Source organism: Lepidochelys kempii, chromosome 25 (genome assembly GCF_965140265.1).
Source record: "Lepidochelys kempii isolate rLepKem1 chromosome 25, rLepKem1.hap2, whole genome shotgun sequence".
NCBI lineage: Eukaryota > Metazoa > Chordata > Testudines > Cheloniidae > Lepidochelys > Lepidochelys kempii.
This window is the reverse complement of record NC_133280.1, coordinates 15,189,476-15,210,318: the sequence shown is the minus strand read 5'-3', so window position 1 is coordinate 15,210,318 and position 20,843 is coordinate 15,189,476. Positions and strand designations below refer to the sequence as shown.

The following is a 20,843-nucleotide window of genomic DNA, read 5'->3' as shown; positions in this document are numbered from 1 at the left end:
AAGCTCTGCAGGGCCAGGGGTTTGTTGACTTATGCTGCAAAGCACCATGCGTGCCTTTGAAGTTGTAAAGCCTCATTTGTTTTGTGGTAATGATTCAGGGTATGTTGAGTGAATGACCCTGGCATTACATCTGTTGGCAGCTCTGCGTCATATCTGCCTCGTGTCACCTGTGATAAATTTCCTCAACAGTGTTCTTGTCTCTGTACATTTTTGAACATCCAGTCCCTTCTGCAAAGGAAATACCCTGCACTAGGGTGGCAGGCAGGGCGACGGAAGTTCTCCCCAACTGGGGGGGAATCGACACTGTGGCCCTGCCCCCACGTTGTCCCTTCCTTCCAAAACCCTGCCCCTCGCTCCTTTTTGCCCCCTCCCCGTCGCTGACCCTTACAGTCAGTAAAAAGTGATGGGGCTGTGGCCCCCAGATCCCCCCTGTTCCAGTGCCCCTGGTGGCAGGGGTGTTGTAAGTCAGGACTGAGGTTGATTGGCTGGAAAATCAATAGTGGGTAGGTTGAATTTGCCTGACCAGAGTGTTGCAGGCTTCTGGGAGACTGCTTTTTTTCCTCTCTTTTTGCTGTGAGGATAGTTGTCAGAGACAGTGTACTCCCTCACCTTGATAGTCTGGCTCCTCAGACTTCCCTAATGAATTAATTTCTCCCCCTCCCAGTTCAACAGGGTTGCTTATTTGTCTTGCAGCAAAGAACTAATCTCCAGTCTTTGGCTATAGAAGGTATTGTGGAGGAGTTCCCAGCTGCACTTTAGAGAATCAGTTGTGGTCTCTGAAGTTGCCAAGTTTTTCCATTTTGTGGAACAGGCATTCTGAGCTCAGTTCAAACCGTAGGGCCTGACAGCACTGACTAGCGCAGTTGGCTTAATTACTGGGCTTTTTAAATAAGCGTTCCCCAGTGGCCAGTGACTTTCTCTCAGTTCAAGCTAGATAGTCTAAAACCATGTAAGGAATTTTTATCTCCTTTCTTACATGTTGTTGTGCTGGTTGGAATAGTATTGTCTCTTCGGGAGTAGGGGAAAACAAGCAGTATTTGCCTGTACTTTAGAACTGGGAAAACATGTTGAACTTGAAGATACGTTTCTGGTAACGAAAGGTCCGTTCAGTGATTCATTAATGAATCACTAAAGTGTGCATTGTGCTAAAAAACATGGGTGCAAACTGGTAAATTCCATGAACTTTTCAGGCCTTATGCATCAGGGTCAAGTTTGTACATAAATCTGTGTTTGGACTGATTCTCCAGTCCAAGTCTATGGAGTGAGCTTTTTCAGAACTGGCTTGACAAATGTGAAAAGCAATGTGGCTTTCATCTGAAGGAAGAATTAGGGCTAGTCTACACTGGCAACACTAAAAAACGCAACTCCACGAGGGGTGTAGCTCCCAGCGCTGGGGCACTGTTTACATTGGTGCTTTACAGCGCTGCAACTTGCTGTGCTCAGGGGGTGTTTTTTCACACCCCCGAGCAAGAAAGTTGCAGCGCTGTAAAGTGCCAGTGTAGACAAGCCCTCAGCCTCTGGAGTTTCAGCTGTTACCACACCTCTTTTTCTGTCAAGCTCAATCGCTCAGTTTAACAACTGAGGCAAACCTAATCAATTGACTTTCCTGACTGATGTTGACAGGTTTCAGAGTAGCAGCCGTGTTAGTCTGTGTCCGCAAAAATAAAAGGAGGACTTGTGGCACCTTAGAGACTAACAAATAGAGACTAACAAAAATTTATTTTTTATTTATTAGTCTCTAAGGTGCCACAAGTCCTCCTTTTCTTTTTCCTGACTGATGTTGAATAACTTCAGTTAAGTGTTCACTTTGTCTGGGAAAATGTGTGAAAACTCTTTTGCAAAGTGATCTCCCATAAACTGAAACGGGGAGGAATGATCATTAGTGAGATGATGAACAAATTGAACAAGTAGGAACTAAGTAGGTATTGGTCAATGAGTGAGACCAACACTTCTGAATGGAGCTTGTATGGCCCTGTAGCGGTGGGAGCTATGTATGTAACTTTCCTTGCATCAAATTGAAATTCCACCCTGGTGTGAATTCCTACTTCAGACAGTGTTTATATTATGGTAGTGCCTAGAGGCCATAATCAGGAACAGATTCCTGTTCTGTTCGGTGCTGTACCCTCATATAAGGGGATGTGGTTCCCTCCTTGAGAAGCTTAGTCTGAAAAACTAGTGCAAAGCAATGGGAGAAAAGGAGATGCGAACATGATACTTCTAGTAAAAACAGGTGTTAGTAGGCAAAATAGCTCATGGCAGACCATTGTAGTCGATGGCACCTGCAGCTGAGATTTTCCCAGATGGTTTCTAGTATATTTAATCTGCATAATGCAAGCGCAAGCCACGAGTTAAACGTTTTCCTCAACTGCCAACACCTGCAGCATAATCCAAACCCAGTTTACTTTGGTGTGATGTTGGATAGGTCATTAATGTACTGCAACCACTTGAGGAAGACGGCAGCCAAGGTCAGCCCTTGGAACGACCTGCTCAGAAAATTGACTGGCTCAATCTAGGGTGTGAGCACCTGGACGCTTAGAACATCAGTCCTTGCCCTTTGCCGTTCAACAGCAGAGTACTGTTGTCCTGTCTGGTGTCACTCATCTGGTCGATGTAGAGCTCAACAAAGCCATGTGTATTGTTAACCAGGACTTTATGGGCAACTCCATTGCCACGGCTACTGATACTTAGCATTGCCCCATATTCACCATGAGAAGGCCTCAGTTATGCTGCTGGCCAAGATCCATGAGAACAGCGATCTGCCTTTGTACGCAGATCTCTTCAACCACCCGCCAGCTCACCTGTCTTATAGATATCCTTTATGGTCACTTGTGCCACCACACGACATGACGGTGGAATCTGCTTGGTGCAACGAGTGATCAGTGACCACCGTCATTAATCGCTCTCTCATCACAGACCCAACCATCTGTCCACCACGTTTTGATCTGCCAAGGCACTGGTGGTCAACTTTGACCCAATTTCGAACAGGACAGGGCAGTTGTGTGGCCAACCTCTTTCAATGGGGTTTTTCTAATGACCCACAACGCAGCTGTGGTCAACTTCAGACTGTCTCATATCCTTGGCGAGTGCCCCATGGACTTATTCCAACGGCAGGCTACTATTGCTCTGCCTGGCTGTGATGACACCATCAAATGGCTGGGCACATTGCGCATATGCCGATCTAACATTGGCAATTACCTCCTGCCTTCTAAATTCCTCTGCAGCTTCAGCTGAATGCAGTATTTACAATTTCTTGATAGAAGCTAATACGGAGCCAATATGAAATATGTTGGTCTGTGCTGTGGTACCTGTATCTTGGTAGTGGGTAAAGGTAATCTGTGTATATACATTTATAAAGTACTTTGCAATCCTTGGGGATGAATGGCATGTGGTAGGTGTTAATTATTAGACTCCATTTTATGCTGTAAATTTGTGTTGAAAAACAAGCAGCAATTTTGTTCCAAGCTCCCTTTGTCACTGGCCATCTGCCTCTGAGCTTTAATTAGAGAAGGAAATGCCTTCCAGGCCTCTGCATGCCTTGTACCTGTTCACCCTCAGACCTGCTTCTCTTGGATCAATCACAACTGTATTTCTGGGTGTTTATAGCATATTTCTTGTGGCACAAAGCCACAGTAACCCTTAACTGCATCTGCTGGAAAAATGCAACTAATTTGAAGTGCACTGCTTGTCCTGCTGCTGTTGTGAAATGGGACGTATGCCCATGGAGATGGGACGTATGCCTCTGTCGGCCAGAGCCCTGTGGTTAGGCCACTACCTGTCAGTCAGAACGCCGTGTCCAGTGTTCTAAACCATTTCCATAGTCACCACTGGCATTCTCCAAGCTAAAAGCAAATGTTTCTTAGAAAATAACCATAGCTGACATGCAACTAGCTGACACTGCTGAACGTTTGCTTTGTAATATCTTGGCCATTCACACTGGAGTAATTGACATTCTACTAGAAATTTTAGTGTCCTGCAATAGATCTAAATTCCAGTGGGTATTTTTAGGGCAAATGTCTTTTTGGCAATGACAGGCTGCAAGCCAGTTTGTGTGTGCCGGATGCCTGGCCTTCTGCTATATTCTGACCACAGTAGTAAATGTGTAAACTGGAATGGCTAGGTCTGCTTTTATGTTTGCCAGGGTGTCAGAGTGCTTAAGAGCAGCTGGGCACGGCACACAGATTTTGCAGCATTAGTGAAGCGGTGAATAAACATCCATGCAATGTGAGTGTCTTTGTGATCAATGCAGGATTAGCTCTTGCCAGGGGGCCAAGAGAGAACTTGTTCTAGTTGCTGTTTTCTGCCCGCTGTACCTGTCATGCTGGCTGCCCCAGGAAAGGATGTAGCTGGGTGACAAGCTAAGGATTTCGTGTACTGTAGATCAGATTATATCAAGTCAAACTATTTGTAAGTAGGTTTAATTGAGAAGTCAGTTTAAAGGGAAACGCATAGTAACCTGCAATGTAACTCTGTTACTTTGTCTCCATATCCAGAGAACTCTGGCTTAACCCTTCCTGTCATCTATTATTGCAACTTGCAGGGTATCTTGGTGAATTCATCTTTATGTGATGAGTTGTGCTATAAGTTTGAAATATTTAAAAAAAAAATCAATTCTTTAAATGAAAGAGCTGTTGATGCCTTAGGGTTCATGCCACAGCCCATGAAAGCACAGCGATTTAGAAAGCTTGTGATCATGTTCCCTTAGGGTTCGGTCCGGGCAATGAACTAAATTCTTCCTTGTGCAACATCTCTCCAAGTGAGTTGTCTGCATTATTTGAAGAACTTGACTCTGTTTTGCTCTTCCTTTAATCAGGGAGAGCTACCAAAACTAGCCTCTAAGAAAACAGAACACCTGACCTGTTGAAGGGTTAATTTTACAGTTTAATTACTCTGGAGGCTGCAGTGTGCTCAAATACTCAATGAGCAAAGCTAAAGAGGTGAGTCAAACAGTGCTGCTTAATTTTTTAACATGTAGACTGTACTGTGTATCCAGTAATGGACATGGGGCAGGCAGTTCATTTTAGCTCACATAAATCATAGAATATCAGGGTTGGAAGGGACCTCAGGAGGTCATCTAGTCCAACCCCCTGCTCAAAGCAGGACCAATCCCCAATTTTTGCCCCAGATCCCTAAATGGCCCCCTCAAGGATTGAACTCACAACCCTGGGTTTAGCAGGCCAATGCTCAAACCACTGAGCTATCCCTCCCCCCCATATTTCCACAATTACTAAAATACGTTTAGGATGCCTAGAAAGAATCTAGATATGTGGCTTATAAAATAGCCAGATGACACACTTGTCTGTAACGCATGTGGATAAATGTGACTAAGAGCCAACTTCTTTTGAGGTGAAAATATATTGTGCATTTGATTGCTGACTAATGATGCAGAATCCTAATGAGTTAAATTACACCTTCCATCTGGCTAGACCATAGAGAAATTTCTCCTCTTCTGCTCCTTGAAAAATGAGAGTGGATTTCACCGGATTTTAAATTGGTTGATGTCATGATCTCTTTTTATACTCTCCTGCAGGCCGGCTAGAATCTTGTTACGGGGTGTGTGTGTGTGTGTGTGTTACTCGCTAAACAGTCAGTCTTGAAGCCCACCTTGGCCAAAAGCTTTGCTTTCAGATTATAAATTCTCCTGGCCAAGGAATGTCTTCTCATTACAAATCTGTGTAGCCCCTAGCACAGTGGGGGCCCTGGTCCTTGTTTGGGGCCCCTATGTGCTGCTGCAATATAAATAACACACACACATGCTGTGTAAAGTACAGCCAGGTTGCATTTGCCCAGACTGAACCCTAAGGGAATATGATCGCAAGCTTTCCAAATCGCTGTGCTTCCATGGGCTGTGGCTCTATCAAACAGGTAGTGTCTGGTGCTGAAGATACTTAGGGCTGTTTCTCTTGCTGTGAAGTGAGCGCATGGGTCATGCATAGCTTTCTGGCTAACACATTGGTCATGCATGATTACAGAGGAGCTTTGTCTGTGTCTCACTTTACATTGGTGTTGCTGCAGTGACCAACGGATTTTTGGGAGTGTTTTATGGCCGTGATGTGATTAAAATAGCACAATAAGAATGCTTGTTCGGTGCCTTTCATTTAAAAAAAAAACCAAAAAACAAAATAAACCAAAAAACCACCCCATTTCAGTCTAATTGAGAGAGTCTTGCAACACCTCTCTCAGATGGGCCGCTGGTGGGCCTCACCTTCCCTGTGTATAGAACAAGGGCAAAGGTGAAATGATTTGCCTAAGGGGGCACAGTGAGTGTGTCAGAGCTGGGACTGGGACCCCTCTACAGTGGAGACTAACCAAATGGGACCACTTGAGGCTCATCATGTTGGAGCAGGAATGCCTCTAGGAAAGCTCTGACCCACTCATAAAGAGGTCTAGTGCAACTTGCTGCCTCAGATAAAAGCTGCTTGCTGAGAATTTTTAAATGTATCCTTGAGTCTCTTTTTTTCATTGTAGAGAAAATATAAACTCAAAGTACAAGAGCCAAGACACTGATAGAAGTTTAGGAATTGAAATGACAATTTGTTTCGTATTTCAGGTCTTTATCTGTGGTATCCATGTGCTTCTGTAGCAAAGGTTTGGGCAACCCTTCCCTTGATGAGAGTAGTTGGAGAGCATATATCAAAGTGAGAAAAACCTTCTATGTTAAATGAGCTGCAGTGCACACATGCTTGAAACTAGTGTGAATAAACGAAATTCTGGAGACACTTATGTATTTATATTTATGCACTTAAATCATTGGCATTGTCAGAATAGTCTCTATGGAAGATGTGATGATGCATTGGATCGATCACTTTCCTAAAATAGCACCTGGCTGCTCAAGCCAGACTTCCTGAAGTTATTGCTGTGACAATTTTGTTTCCATTTTCCATGCATAGGTCTTAAATTTCAATGCGCCTTGTCCAATGTGATCTAGAAGCTCCGAATGATTGGCAACTTGAATGCTTCACTGCAAATGATGGAGTAAAACAGTTTTAGTATCTGATTCTTAGCTCCTGGAAATTATGCATGTTTTGATCTTGTCATCAAGAGCTGGGATGTTAGAAGTGGACAGAGAAGAAATATGTTCTGGAGGAGAGCGGCAATAGACAATTTTAAAGATTCCCTAGCAAGAGTAATATAATTTACAACTGAAATCCTTTGTGGGAAGAAGTAGAACATCAAAAATTAATAGGAGGATGTCAATGACACACTTGCTGGATGGTAACAAAGACAAAAATAAATACAGGGAATAAATCTAAAAATCTCCTTTTGAACCCTTTTTGTCTCTCTATCTTGGTTCTTAGAACAGTTGAAATGCTGTGGTGCCAATTCTGGAAATTTGTCCTTTAGAACCTTCAGTACCAGTTGGAATCTTAATATGTAATATTAGCAAGCATAATGACAATTACTACTTTCCCTCCTATTAAAATATTAAGGAATAAAGATGCAATTATTATGTATTTCCACTGAAGTCAAATAGACTGGAGCATGGATCTGTTACACTGTCAATGGCTCCAAAGATTGGAGGTCTCTGAAGGTCCAACACACATCAGTGAAGGCCCAGGAAATAATAAATCAGATTCCAAAAGTAAAATTCATATTTTCTAGCCTTACAGGGGAAACAGAGTGATAACAGCCCAGTATTTAACTACAGGAAAACCACACACTTAAGGGAACATTAGAAATCAGCTGCTAAGCAGAAGTTGGCTGGTTTGTGGAGGATAAACTGTGCTGGAAACCTTTTTGGGATACTTTTAAAGTGGGTGGTTTAAGACGGGGGTTTACCAGTTGGAGGTGGCCTCTACTGCAGATCATGTTGTGTACTCCAGTGTAAGCTGGTAACAATCCCTAAATGTTCATTTCTACTCTCATGTAACCACTGCTTTTTTTTTTTTTTATCATCAAAATGTAGGAGCCACAAATCTTCTGCCTAGTAAGCACGACTGGTATGGGTAATGGTGTGAAGGAAGGTCAAGTGGGTTTAAAACAGAATGGCGTGGAGCCAATTGTACCAACCCATGTTCTATCTGAGGTAAGAGCGGGCAGTTCTAGAGGGGTGTGTGTGATGGATTTGCAGGGGGAGGAGGGGAGATTTGGTTTGGCTGGCTGCTATTCCATAAAGGAAAAATAAATGACCTCTGATATGGGGAGCCCTGAAACGGCTGCAGTGCTTACAAGTATTATGCTGTACAACAGTGGCTTTCATTGAAGATTTCAAAGCACTTTACAAACATCAGTGAAATGCCTCTGGTCTCCTGTCTACCCTTTGGGAGGTAGATGGGTATCCCACTGAGTTGCAGAGAACTCGTTCCATGTCCCAGGTTGTGCATTTGGTTGCAGATCTGGAAATAGAAGCCACAAGTCTTGGTTTCCTGCCTTTGCTCTAATAACCAACATCTCCTCTTTCTGCCTTAGGTCAGCATGTTTGCTGTGTTGTATCAGTAGTGATGAAGCTGCTGTTGTAAAAATAGGAAAAGTATTTAAAGTACTGAATAGGAAATAATATAAATGGAATCAGTGGATTTTAAATTTCATGGAAAGGTCAAACCATCTGTTCCCAATGTCCTTTTTACAAATGTAGTGTTCTGCTAAGCCTGGTGTGCCTAGGGGGCAAAGTGAAATTCACGAGAACCTCTCTTTCCTTCATTACATTAATAATCTGGGGAAGAGAGGAGAAAACTCTGGTATGTATGAGTTTGTCCTTGGCTGGCATCAGAAAAATGATTGGGAAGCAAGAGTGTCTGAAGCAGACTTTTTAAATGCAGTTCTAAGGAACTGGCAAAAAGGAACAAAAGTGACGCTTTGAGAACTAGCCAGTGCACGGAGAAGCTGCTTGCTCCCAACCTTCCTGGATTAGTCCCTGTGTAAGTCAGTTAGTGAGAATCAACAGAACAAGCCACACAATTTTGCCAACTCCAACTCTTGCTTATCTGGGACTCTAGCAGGCTAAAGTTGGAAACGCTTCCTGAATTTTCCAGCAAGATTCTCCTAATACTCTTCCATACAACTCGGCGCTATGCTGAATTATTTAAATGGGGTTGGGAATGTTTTTTTTTCCCCGGCTGCTCACTCTGTTCCTCATCCCCTCCAAAGACTTAGGATAAGCCAGCTCAACACATTCTCCTGCTGGGATGTAGTTCAGTCTGGAGTCACTTTAAGATTGCTGTGGGTGGAGGAGAGTGGGGGAGGGAGCCAGAGTGGGGCACTGTCAGCTCCCAGCCCTCTGGGCGCTGAGGCACCACCTGGGAGTCCTACCTATGGCAGCATGTGTTGCTGCCTTTGATACTGGGCTGACCCCTTGCAGAAGTCTCATGGCAGATTGTTTGTTTGTTTGTTTGTTTTAAAGAACTCCGCAAACGTTAGCAAGGGCTGCGTGTGGCTGATACAGGCCTCGAATAAAGAAGTAATTACAGAAGTAATTACGGCTTGTTTTCCCCCTTACTTTATTTGTCCAGAACTTGGGCTGAAGATGAGCCCACCTCTTGCCTGCGTCTAGGGTTGGGCAGGCAGAGGTCAGAAGGTGACTACAATTGAGCAGAATTTTTGATAACGTAGCTTTTTAAAGATCTTTGGTCGAGGGGAACAGAGACAACATTACCAAGGGGTACAGTCATAATTGGGCAAATCCATCTGAGAAAAAAGAGCACTTAACATATAATACATGCCATGCAAACATAAAATGTGTCTTTAAAAGCTAACATGGGCAAGACTAATCTGTGCTTTCCTGACAGTTTGTTGCCTTCAGTGTGTCAGATTTAACACTCTGGCTTGCTTTCTGCGCATGTATTATGAAAAGCAAACTGCACTCTAAATCTGAAACATGACAGGCATATAAGAAACCAAGCTATTTCCTTTGCAGTTATCTCGCAGGAGAAACTTGTCTTGCCTTATGCTTCTGTGGTGTTGGGGCCAGTTTGAAATAAGGTCGTGGTGTCCCTGGAAGTGCAGGTTTAAAATAAAACCAGAAACCTGCTTTCAGTACTTAACTTAAATCAAGAGGGGGGCAGTGCTTTTCACTGTAATCTTAGCAGGGAAGGGATAGGCCACCTTCTGGGTAAGAGGTCATTGACTTTGGAACTTTGTACTCTGGTAGGCTACTTTTAATCTTTGTTCTTCAGGGTCCAGCTCAGAGCTGAATTTCTGCTTTGGAGTATCTGGCATTTTGGAGGTGGTATTTGAGTTTCCAAAGCCCTGACGCTGGTTTCCATTTGTCCTAAGTCCCTGTGAATAAAAGGCTTCATGAAAGAAACTGAGCAGTAAAGAACTGCTAGTTGCTGTTTCCCACATGTTGAAATACTGTTTAAGCAAATGTACTCCCAAGAGCCCTGAGACAGCTGTATGAATGTCTGCATTGTGCCTGGGCTTTAGCCATAAACTGTCCACCCGCACACAGCTTTTCCCTGGGTTTATACGTGCTTTGAATCCAGGCTTCCTTACCTGGTGGGTGTATAGATTAGAGCCAGGACTTCACTTTAACACAGGCTCTAACCCATCTGCTTTGCAGGGCAGGTGCAGGTTGTAACCTGGGTTCCAGAACTTGGGTGCCCATAGCCCTCCAGGGGTTAGGAAGGACAGACAAATTCTCCCATAATGCACTAGGAAACAATTCATAGAGCAGCTTAGTGCAGCACTAAGAACCTTGAGATAGGCGCTAGGATGTTCTGGGGCTAACCTGGGTTAGTACTGCTCCAGCATGGATACAGCTCTACAGGTATAACTCGAGTGTTGCTTAGCAGCAGGGACAGTTTCACCCAGTGTAACTAACTCTGGTTCCCCTATCTCAGTGCCCAGACTGCTGCTGTGCAGGCATATGCTTAGATGCTATGTACAGGAAAGTTTGTTTGCATCCCAGTCACCCAACTCTGTCCCTTCATTGAGCAATGTAATGTGTTTTGTTTTTTGTTTTTTTTCCTAGGGGAGCCCGGATAAAAGGAAAGTGATCAACTCCCTGATGTCTGGTGCATTGGCTGGCGCTGTTGCAAAAACAGCAGTAGCCCCGCTAGATAGGACGAAAATCATATTTCAAGGTGAATGCTGTGAGCCCTTGAGAAAGCAGACAGCTTCTAAAAGAACAGAGTGCCTGTTCTCCTCTGTCAGCAGTACAGCTGGTCTGTGCTCTGACGTTTTGCTCTTCCTAAACCTGCAGAAAACCCTGTGTGGCTTTGACAGGAGCGTGGGACCTTTGTTTCCTGCTTGGGATATAGGTTCTGATCCCGAAAGGTGACAGTCGGCCACAAATCTGTTAGGATTATGCCCACATGTCATAGGGATATTGCCACTTACTTCCATGGTGTAGGACTGAGCCCACTGTTTCTTAGTGGAAGATGAGCGCAGCTTGTGAGTGTGGGTCTTGCATGCTCTTATCGTCTGTGGGCGTGAGGGAGGTTCTCGAAACATATAGCAGCCATGTATTGTAAGGTGTTGCCGTTAAAACTGAAGGGGGGGAGGGTAATACCATTTTGAAGGCTTGGCGTAGTGGTTTGGGTTTCACATCTGCTCTTCGTGAGACGGTTCAGTTTGGAGATATACATTGAAAAGTACAAAGATGCTATTGGGCTGCTTAACCTCAGGGAATAGGGGAAGGAGGGAATGGGGACATGGTGAAAATTAGACGGAAGTAAATAAACACCAGGGGTTTCCTGTTAAAGGATGGGTAAGAAGAACATATTTACTCAAACTTACATTGTTAATTATTAAGTTAAAATATTCTGGTTGTAAGTTAAATCAATTCTACAGACTGCTTCAAGAGTCAATGAAGTAGAGTCCAAAATATCTGGCTTTATACTACAAATTCCTTTTCATATCCCATATGCTAAATATGCGTAACTGAAAACCCAAGTTCAGCTGCTTTGACTAGACCATCCTCATGCATTTGATCAGAACGGGGAGCATTTTTGTCATCTGTCAGATTGCAGCTATAGGCTGATAAATCCGTTTCAGTGGAAGAACGACCCAGGAATATTAAATATTACAAGTAAGCGTGCGTGCGTGCACAGTAGCCTAACGTAGTAGACTTTTAGAGAGAGAGGCCAAGGATTTAAATCTGGTTTGCATCTCCGATTAAATGAGTTCGATTTAATCTAATCCCTTAGATGTGATTCATTTTGAGGCGATTTGACTTGATCATCAATATCGGCTTAGCAGAGGCCCCATTCTGGAATAGCAGGGGGCTGCAGGACAGGACAGAAGTGCATCAGCAGAGCTAATGTGGGTGGGTGGGGGAGAGATCTGAGAGCTTCGATAGCTAGGGTGACTCTAGGTTGGGATAGAGAGGCATTGACAGAGTTGTGTGTAGCATAGCACCTCACTGTCTACCTCACTGGAATGAGCCCTTCACTTCCCCTGTTTAAGACTTTCCATAAGAGATCCAAACTGAGAGCTGAAGGGTGTAATGGGAGCTGGAGAATAGGGGTGAATTAGCAGCTGTTTGTACAAATCACCATTAACTTGTACAGGCCTATGTTTTATAAATAGCCAAGTTCTCTGTCTAGTTAAACTCTCTGCAGAGGAGGTGAACGATCTAATTAGAAACCACCACTTCTGGCTGATCTCTTGGCATCCAGCAGAGTTTCCTTATCTTTCTCACTGTCTGGGGGTTTTAGCTGGCAGTGGCTTTCCTATTCAGGCAGCTGGAAGCAGCCTTGGGCCATCTGAGCTACAAAAGTTCCCTTGTAAATTAGTAAGTGTGTGGTGGCCTGCTGCTGGGAGGGCAGAAGAGCTGGTTCCAGTGCAGTGGACATTTGCAATAAACAGTTTCCAGACAGCCCTCAGCAGATGAAGCTTTCTTCCTCAGCAAGCGTACGGCGCCTGCTAGTTACTGTGCGGCTGCTCACAGATCCTGTGGCCCATAAGCCAATCTCTCAGGTGAAGAGTCGAGCATATTTTAATAGATCCCTTCCATGCACAAATTACAACCGGAGGCCACCATCCTGCACAGGGCAGGACTTCAACGGGACTCCATGCAGGAGGGAGGATACCTGCCTGGAGCTCATTGCAAGATTGGGTGTAATTTCTTTTCTTGCATCTGTTCAAAGTTTTGACAGCTTTCCTTTAACTGTGACATGCAAGGTATTTGGTGATGAAATTACAGGGTGTTTAAATGCTCTGTTCTAATAACACTCCTATTGCAGGTGTGAAGCCGGGCTACAAGAAGACAAACAACAAAACCTTGTTTCTTTAGCAATCCAGCACCTTCTGCGGTTGCTTTCTAATTCCTGACAGATTTGTAATCCTCTCAAGGCCATGCAACAGTCACATGTGAACAAGTTTTCACTATGTTGCTCCTTTATGCAATTCATGACTTAAGAACTAGAAAAGGCTTGATAACAGCTTGCAGCTTCTGTGGTGTCCAAGTTCATCCCCATAGATTTTACTCGCTAAATTGCATGGCTGTCGGACTCTGTCTAGTTAAATGTGCAGCAAGTCCACACACTAATGTTCTTCTCTTTTCTTTTTTTTTAGTGTCTGCAAACAGATTTTCTGCCAAGGTGAGGTGATGTCTGTCTCCTGTTGATGTAAAGGGTTTGATTAATGGCAGGAATAGCAATAAAAGTGCTCTGTTGTATTTAACTGTCTGGCTTGAATTTTATTAGCAATGTTTATAGCGAAGTAGCACAGAGGAAAAGATTTGTAACAGTGTAACTGATCGTGCTCCTTGGGGCAAGGCTGTCTCCATCATACCTTTGCGCAGCACCTCGCACAGTGGCCGTCGTAGACTTGTTCTGGGCCTAGGGGTGCTGCTGTACCGCAGATAATCAGTTCTTCATTTGGTGGCACCCTGGGCTCCATCTTGCTGGGCATAATGCGGTATTGCATCTTCCCCCACCCAATGTTATCACTCAGCCAGCAGTGGGATTCTTTAAAAGATTATTGCACAGTTGAGTTTGGGTGGACATCCCTCCCTGTGGTTTGTAGAGTGCTTTATGATGTATGTGCCAGGTTGATGCTACAGATAGCACATGCTAATATTTATAATCCCCAAAACCTTCTGCGTTGTAATGAGTCTATTGATTTGGGTTGAAAAGTGGTCTGTGCAGACATCACTCCAGCCCTGGAAGAGGAAACTAAAAGGCATGTTGTCTTTAAACCGCTCTGAGCCCTTTGGCTCTTTCCAGCTTTGCTTGTGTCCAATTCTCTTTTAAAAGATGCTTCTCCTATCTGAGAGATGCTGATGCTCTTGTTCTGTGTATTCGGGGCACAGCCCAAAGGAGGGAATGTAAATAGCGACTGTCTTCCCACCTCATTGTGGTTGGGGGCCCAAGGGAAGCCGTCTTGCTGGGACTTGCTTCCTCCCGCTGGAGACGTTCTGGCTCCATCCTAGGTGAAGAGTGGGAAGCGTCGTCTCCTCTCACCTTCGACCCCGTTTTCATTTTCTGTTGCATGCAGGAAGCCTATAGGCTGATCTATCGCACCTACCTCAATGACGGCTTCTTGAGCCTGTGGCGTGGGAACTCGGCCACGATGGTCCGGGTGATCCCATATGCTGCCATCCAGTTCTGTGCGCACGAAGAGTACAAGCAACTCCTGGGAAGCTACTACGGCTTTCATGGAAAGTAAGATGCCGCCAGTGTTGAGCCTAGTCGTAGGAGCAGAGTCTGACTGTTGGGGTGAGAGGGGTTGTATGGACTGGAGGCCTGTGGGAATTAGGATTGTTATGTAGGTGACGGGTGCCTCTAGGCTGTGAGAACCTATCGCTGCTCAGCTGAACGCTGTACTGGTGGAGAGCCCAGGATAGGGGGCAGCTGTGTAGAGCACCGTGGGGCAGGAGCTAAGCAATGCGGGGTGTCCCTGCTGCCTAGAGTCTGCATTGTGTCCCAGGCCGATTCCCTCTGGTTGATAAGATCCTGCCTTCTAGGTGGGTGAGCAAGGAGTGGCCCAGATAGCATTTGGGGTTAGCACTGCCAAGAGAAGCAACGGGACGCAGCCTCCCCAGAGTGCTGAAAACCAAACACCCTGCACTTTAGTGCATGGCCTCTTACTCCCCTCTCCATGCTGTAGTGCAGATGTGTCTGAAAGACACAAATCAGGCGTGCTGCAGCCCCCAGCCTGTCACCAGCACCAAGCTCCCCTCTGCCCCCTCCCAGTATAAGTAGCTGCTGGAAGCCAGCTCAGTGTAGCTGTGGGAGGAAGCCTAAGAAAAAGTACCATCCTTATTCTGTGCAGGTGTGATCGGTTTGGTTTTGTCTCCCTTTCGTTTTTAGAACGTTGACTCCTTTGCCCAGATTCATTGCTGGCTCGCTGGCAGGAACAACAGCTGCCATGTTAACCTACCCTTTGGACCTGGTGCGAGCTCGAATGGCTGTCACGCCGAAGGAGATGTAAGTGGCTAATGGGAATGGGTGTAAGCATCCGGGGTGGAGGTGGATGGTTTTGAAGGTCACATGATTTTTAATCCATCTTTCCGGCTCGTGCCTTGTTCTAAGCTTTTGGTGTAACTCTGGGTTTGGTGACTCAGCCTTGGGAATCGGCAAGTCTGACATAGGCCAGTGACCTTTCTTCTCCAGAAGGAGATTAATAGATTCCAAGGCCATCTACTCTGACCTCCTGCGTAACACAGGCCAGAGACTTCCCCACAAGGTCAGTATTCAAATAGTGATCAGCTCACAAGTGAGAGGTACCTTGTGTGCTGGTTTGGGACAAAGAGGCCAGTTTGACATTGCTCCTTCAGGACAGGCCCAACCAGATGCCCTCTGCTAGGTCAACAGGTCATGGACAAATGACAAAGCCAGCTCTTTCCAATAGCTTTATTGTAAAACTGCATCTTAATCAAGTCCCTTCTGAGCTCCCCATCGTACGCTCAGAGCTAAATGTTGGTGGATTTCTCCAGCTGAGCAAGCAGGTTACCTGTGGGTCCCCCTGAGAGGCAGGTTGGAAGCATTTCTGCCTGCACACAAAGGCCATTGGTAATGTCTGGGGTCTGTGTTTCTACAGGTACAGCAATATCCTCCATGTCTTCATCCGAATCTCCCGGGAGGAGGGGCTGAAGACCTTGTACAGGGGCTTTGCGCCCACCATCCTTGGGGTGATCCCGTACGCCGGGCTTAGCTTCTTCACCTACGAGTCGCTGAAGAAACTGCATGCAGGTAAAGCTCACCCTGCGTCAGAATGCTGACACCCTGGTGACGGCAGCTCAGGCTGGCAGCAGAACCGCTTCTCAGAGCTTTAGCCCTTGGTCATAAAAGGTTTAAAGCTGCCTCCCTGATCCCGCACCAAAGGACGTCTCCTCTCTCCTCACCTCTGTTGGACTGGGAAGCAGCAGGATGTGGTACATCGTGCCCATTTTATAGCTGGATAAACTGACACTCAAGGGCTTGCGTAGGGTCACACCTCTAGCGGAAGAGAACCCAGGATTCCTGACGCCCTCTCTGCTGTATTGGCCATTAGACCATGTAACTTTGTATTTATGCAGTTACTCCAGGAAGCAATTTATACACTGCCTCTTCCTCCCTCTTTCCCAGATCACAGTGGGAGAGCCCAGCCATACCCCCTGGAACGTCTTGCGTTTGGCGCCTGCGCAGGCTTGATCGGCCAGTCGGCCTCCTACCCTCTGGACGTGGTGCGTCGGCGAATGCAGACGGCCGGAGTCATGGGACACGTGTACGGTTCCATCCTACCCACCATGCGAGAGATTATAAGAGAAGAGGGACTAATCCGAGGCTTGTACAAAGGACTCAGCATGAACTGGGTCAAAGGTCCAATCGCAGTGGGAATAAGTTTCACAACCTTTGACCTTACCCAGATCCTTCTCCGTAAATTACAGATCAGCACTAATATTGAAAGGTAGTGGCTTCATTTCCAAAGTATTACAGGGGAGAAGTACTCTGTGTGTGTCTAGCAAACACTAGCATTGTCCCATTTTATTAGTGCTACCCCCTGCTGCTGAGATTTTACTTCTTGTTTTGTTTTTTTTTAATGAGCCTCCCAGTTATCCCCAAACCCAGACATGCAATTAACCTTCACCAAATGGAATTCTCCCTGTGGTTCTGGGTGACAGCAGAGCTGCCTTCTCTAGGGTAGCTGCCTCCGTCTTGTGTTTAACTCTTCGATACACACTAAGCTATTGCTGACTTCTCTCCTGGGCTCATTGTGTTGATGAGGTGGTGTGGAGGGGACGCCAGTCTGCCTGGATGGAGCTGGAAATCCGGGAGGTGAAAGCTGTTCCAGCTACGCAGTTCTTAGTAACTACACATCGGTAAGCACCCTGGCAAGCAGTATTTCAGTCGGTCTGCAATGAACTTCACATGTGAGTTGAGAGGGTTAATAGCCTTTGAAATGGAACATCCAGGATTTAAGTTTTTTATTTAAAAATAATTTTTTACTCCAGAATTTGGATGTGTGCTCTGGCTGGAAGTGTGGAAGTGTTCCTTCCTTCAGATATCGTTTGTTCTGGTTTTACTTTGTGTTGAACAAAACATTATAATGTCCCTCTATAAAATTAGCAAAGACTCTGGAGTTAGATCAACTTTCAATCTGGAATTCCTGTGCCTGCCATCAGCACTGCCTGGATTCAGTCGAAACAGTGTTGCTTTCAGACTACTTTAAAAACCCCACTATCCGGAGTTGTTGTATTTTTAAACACAGCATTTTCGGAAGGATTTAGCAAATTGCAGTATTAAGACTGGAGATTAAGAGGGGGAAGTGTTACACACTCAAAGTTTTTAATGAATTATATCCTTCATTATTGTGGTTGCTGCTTAAACTGCAATGTGAGAATAAACTCCGGGGTGGGTGTCAGCACACCTATGAATAACCTATCAAGGTGGCTGTTTTTAATGGGTTCAACCTCATCTTTGTCTAAAGCTGTCGGCCCTGCTTTGGAACACCCTCGGTGTGCACACTCCGTAGGTCATGTCACCTCAGCTGATTAACTTTGATTCTATTAGCTTATTCTAGAATTGTACTGGACCAACTTGGCTCATAGAAAATAAACTCAGTTTACCAAGAGTAATGTAATTGTCACCCATTGGGAATCATGCCAGGTGTGCCAGTCCTTCCCAGCTGCAAGTGTGAAATGAACCGTAAGGCACCTTTTGAGTGTGACAGTTCAACGCCGATAATATTTTGGGAACAGAGCACTGAGAGACTTGGAAGGGCAAGTGGCTTTATTTTAAACTTGGAGCACAAGCGAGGAGGAAGAAATTGTCCAGCCATCTCTAATGACCCCGATGTCTCCCCCCTCCCAAGCAGTATACCCCTCAAACACACCTTTCCATGTGGCAGGACTGCTGCTTGTGTGGAACAGAAACGGAGCAGAGTGTGTAACTAGGTTGTATTTAAAATCTGTCCCTTCCAGACACTAAATGTTCATTATTGTTGCTCAAACCTTGTATCAAGAGTTCATTCGCCAGAATGAAGAGAATCGCAATTGGTAAAATTAAACCCCTCTTTTTTTTTTTTTTTTTTTTTTTTAAATAGTCTTTGCACTCACTCACTCTTTGGAGCAGAACCTGCCTCTAATGCCAAATATTTTCCTAGTGATTAATGACAAGCACCTACTCTGGCCCTGGGTTCTTAATCCTCTCGTGGGATTGGCCAGAGAGTCTAGATGCTGGAGTACTGGTATGCGCGTTCTTCTGCTAGAAAGAGGAGCGTCAGTATTGTGCTAACAGCCGGTGCCCAGATAGGACATGACCTCTGTGAGATGTCTGACGCTTCTGGCTTCATGAGAATATCCAGTGTAAACTCAAAGTCTCTGGTCACATCGTCGAAGTACAACGTAATTCAATTTTTAAAAGATTTTTAAGAAACTGGAAACGCTTGTGACAGATGAGACAAACGAGCCCTAAAAGAACAGCCCTTGCCGTTGATGGGAGGGGAGTCCAGCCAGCATCCGGTGCATGAAGTTCTTTATATTGGTGGCACGCACCTTTGCAAGAACTCTGACGCTTTCCTTTCCCCAGTGGAAAAGCTGGTTACTTCTCTTTGTCCCCATTATATGATGGGGGGAGGGGAGGGAGTATCAAGCTGGCAGCGTGACTCCCTGAGTGGAGATACCATACCAGTGGCATGTGTGTTACTGTCCAAGGTACGTCTAATCGCTATCAGGCTCTTGATGTGCGGAGGCTTCCTGTGTGGTGGGTGCATCATCGAGTGCATGGGAGCTGTGTACACGCAAGAGGAGACTGGTTTCCCTTGTCTGCACTATGGTCAGGGTTAGACCACAACCTGGTGGGCAGTGAAGTAACCACTAGAGGGGGTCACCCAGCTCTGCAGATAGCGAATGAGTTGCACCTGCCGTTTGAAGGTGGACCCTCATTTAGGGGCCTGATCCTGTGTGCAGAAGCCCCTCAGCCCACCACTGCAGTCAGTAGCAGCGGAGCGTGCTCGGTTCCTTGTAGGACCCTGACTCTCTGGCGAAAGGGGATGCATCAGCGGGGAAGGCCCCAGACTCGGAGATGGAACTGAGTTGGGAGCATGAGTCCTTCTGAGACATCTTCCCTGCGTCAATAGTCTTCCCCCTCAACCCATTGTATTAAATATGAGCACTGGTCTGAAGAGAGACTGGAACCAAGAAGTCCTGATGGGCTGTAGCCTTCAGTCACATAACTCCTGGGAGTGCCCACTTGGATAGGAGTGAGACCAGTGCCAGGGTGGTGAGATTCTTCTGTCTAGAAGCCTGGGGTATCTGTACCAAAAACTCCAAGGAGAGACGTGAGACTCTAAGGAAGTGCCGGTGTGGAAGTGCTGGACCCAGAGGGGTGAATGGGTGGGGGTTTTTTGTTAGCGCTGCAGCTAATTTAAAAATCTCTTTTAGACAAACCTTTTTACTGACTGTGTTTGTTTAGTCCAGAAGCAGACCTGATTTCAGTCTAATTATGTTAGCCGTTGTCTTTGGTTTCTTGAACAAAAGAGTTCTTAAAATAACTCTCTCTGTCTGTGCGTGTGTGCTGTGTACGTTTGAAGTAGCTGGTTTCCCCCTGTTGGGATGTACAAGGGGGAAACCCAAAACTCTTAATTCTTTTACTTTCTTGCATGAATTAAAACTTGTTCCAAATCTGCTGCCTGAAATGAGGGACCCTGAAGCTCCTCTAGCATGCTGGGTAGGAGGGGACGGTGCCACTGTGTGTAATGGAATGACCTTCAGTTTGCTTCAGGAATCTCCCACGAGTATGTTCTGTATCCCTCCAAAAAGGAGACAAGTCCCGTGTAAATCTTCTCTCTTCCCCTCCCATTTTTCTGGAATTGTTGACCATCTGATCCCAAATTATGTGACTCTCTCTTAAAATGGTCAGCTGTCTTACTATGATAATTAGCAGCCAAACACTATTAACTTGCATTTCCTTCTCTTCCGCTCCCCTCTACCATGGTCTAGTGCCCTGGGTCCACCCCTGGCCATTCGGGGAAGGCAGGTCTGATGGAGAATAGCTAAACTGGCATAAGTGCAAGATTGATGTTGGGTTCCCAGAACAGTCCAGCATCAGAACCCTCCTTGTCGAATGCAGGGGTGAGAGCTTTCATTTCTAACGAGGATTAGATACCAGGGATGTGTGTTCCTTTGGAAAGTCCTCGAGTATCGTTTGTCCGGTGTGATTCCTTCCCTTTTCCCACTGGATGTGAAATGGCAGCTCCTCCCAGTGCCTAGCTCTTTGGCTGTGTGAACTGGTCGTTGCCTGGGTGGAGTTCTGAGGGCCAGGTAAGGGGCACTGGTGTGGGAAGCTGGGGAGGCTTTCCAGCAGAGGGTCAAGACAAAACGTATCCATTTGGTGCAGACCCCTTGCTGCTGCTGGGAGCCCTCACTGATCCCTGGACACATGCCCCAAGCAGTCTTCTCCTTGTTCTCCAGGAACACATGGCCGCAGGGCCTGAGAGTGCCAATACAGCCTTGGGATGGGAAGACAGGCCAGCAGCAACCA

The 20,843-nt window shown here is 45.7% G+C and overlaps 1 protein-coding gene across 4 annotated transcripts in view; it reads left to right on the top strand.

Moving 5' to 3' along the window:
* SLC25A42 (solute carrier family 25 member 42) overlaps positions 1-20,843 on the top strand; it is a 33,522-nt gene that overhangs the window by 5,113 nt on the left and 7,566 nt on the right. Inside the window, exons 1-8 of one of the 4 annotated variants that reach the window (XM_073324441.1) lie at positions 6,164-6,635; positions 7,904-8,023; positions 10,907-11,018; positions 13,453-13,478; positions 14,377-14,543; positions 15,192-15,308; positions 15,922-16,073; positions 16,449-16,770. In XM_073324441.1, coding sequence (XP_073180542.1) covers positions 6,567-6,635; positions 7,904-8,023; positions 10,907-11,018; positions 13,453-13,478; positions 14,377-14,543; positions 15,192-15,308; positions 15,922-16,073; positions 16,449-16,770 — 1,085 coding nt within the window. In that variant the 5' untranslated portion in view covers positions 6,164-6,566. Of the gene's footprint in view, positions 1-6,163; positions 6,636-7,903; positions 8,024-10,906; positions 11,019-13,452; positions 13,479-14,376; positions 14,544-15,191; positions 15,309-15,921; positions 16,074-16,448; positions 19,985-20,843 lie in introns of those variants that run through there. The other 3 variants (XR_012156216.1, XM_073324443.1, XM_073324444.1) reach the window with 3 other exon arrangements.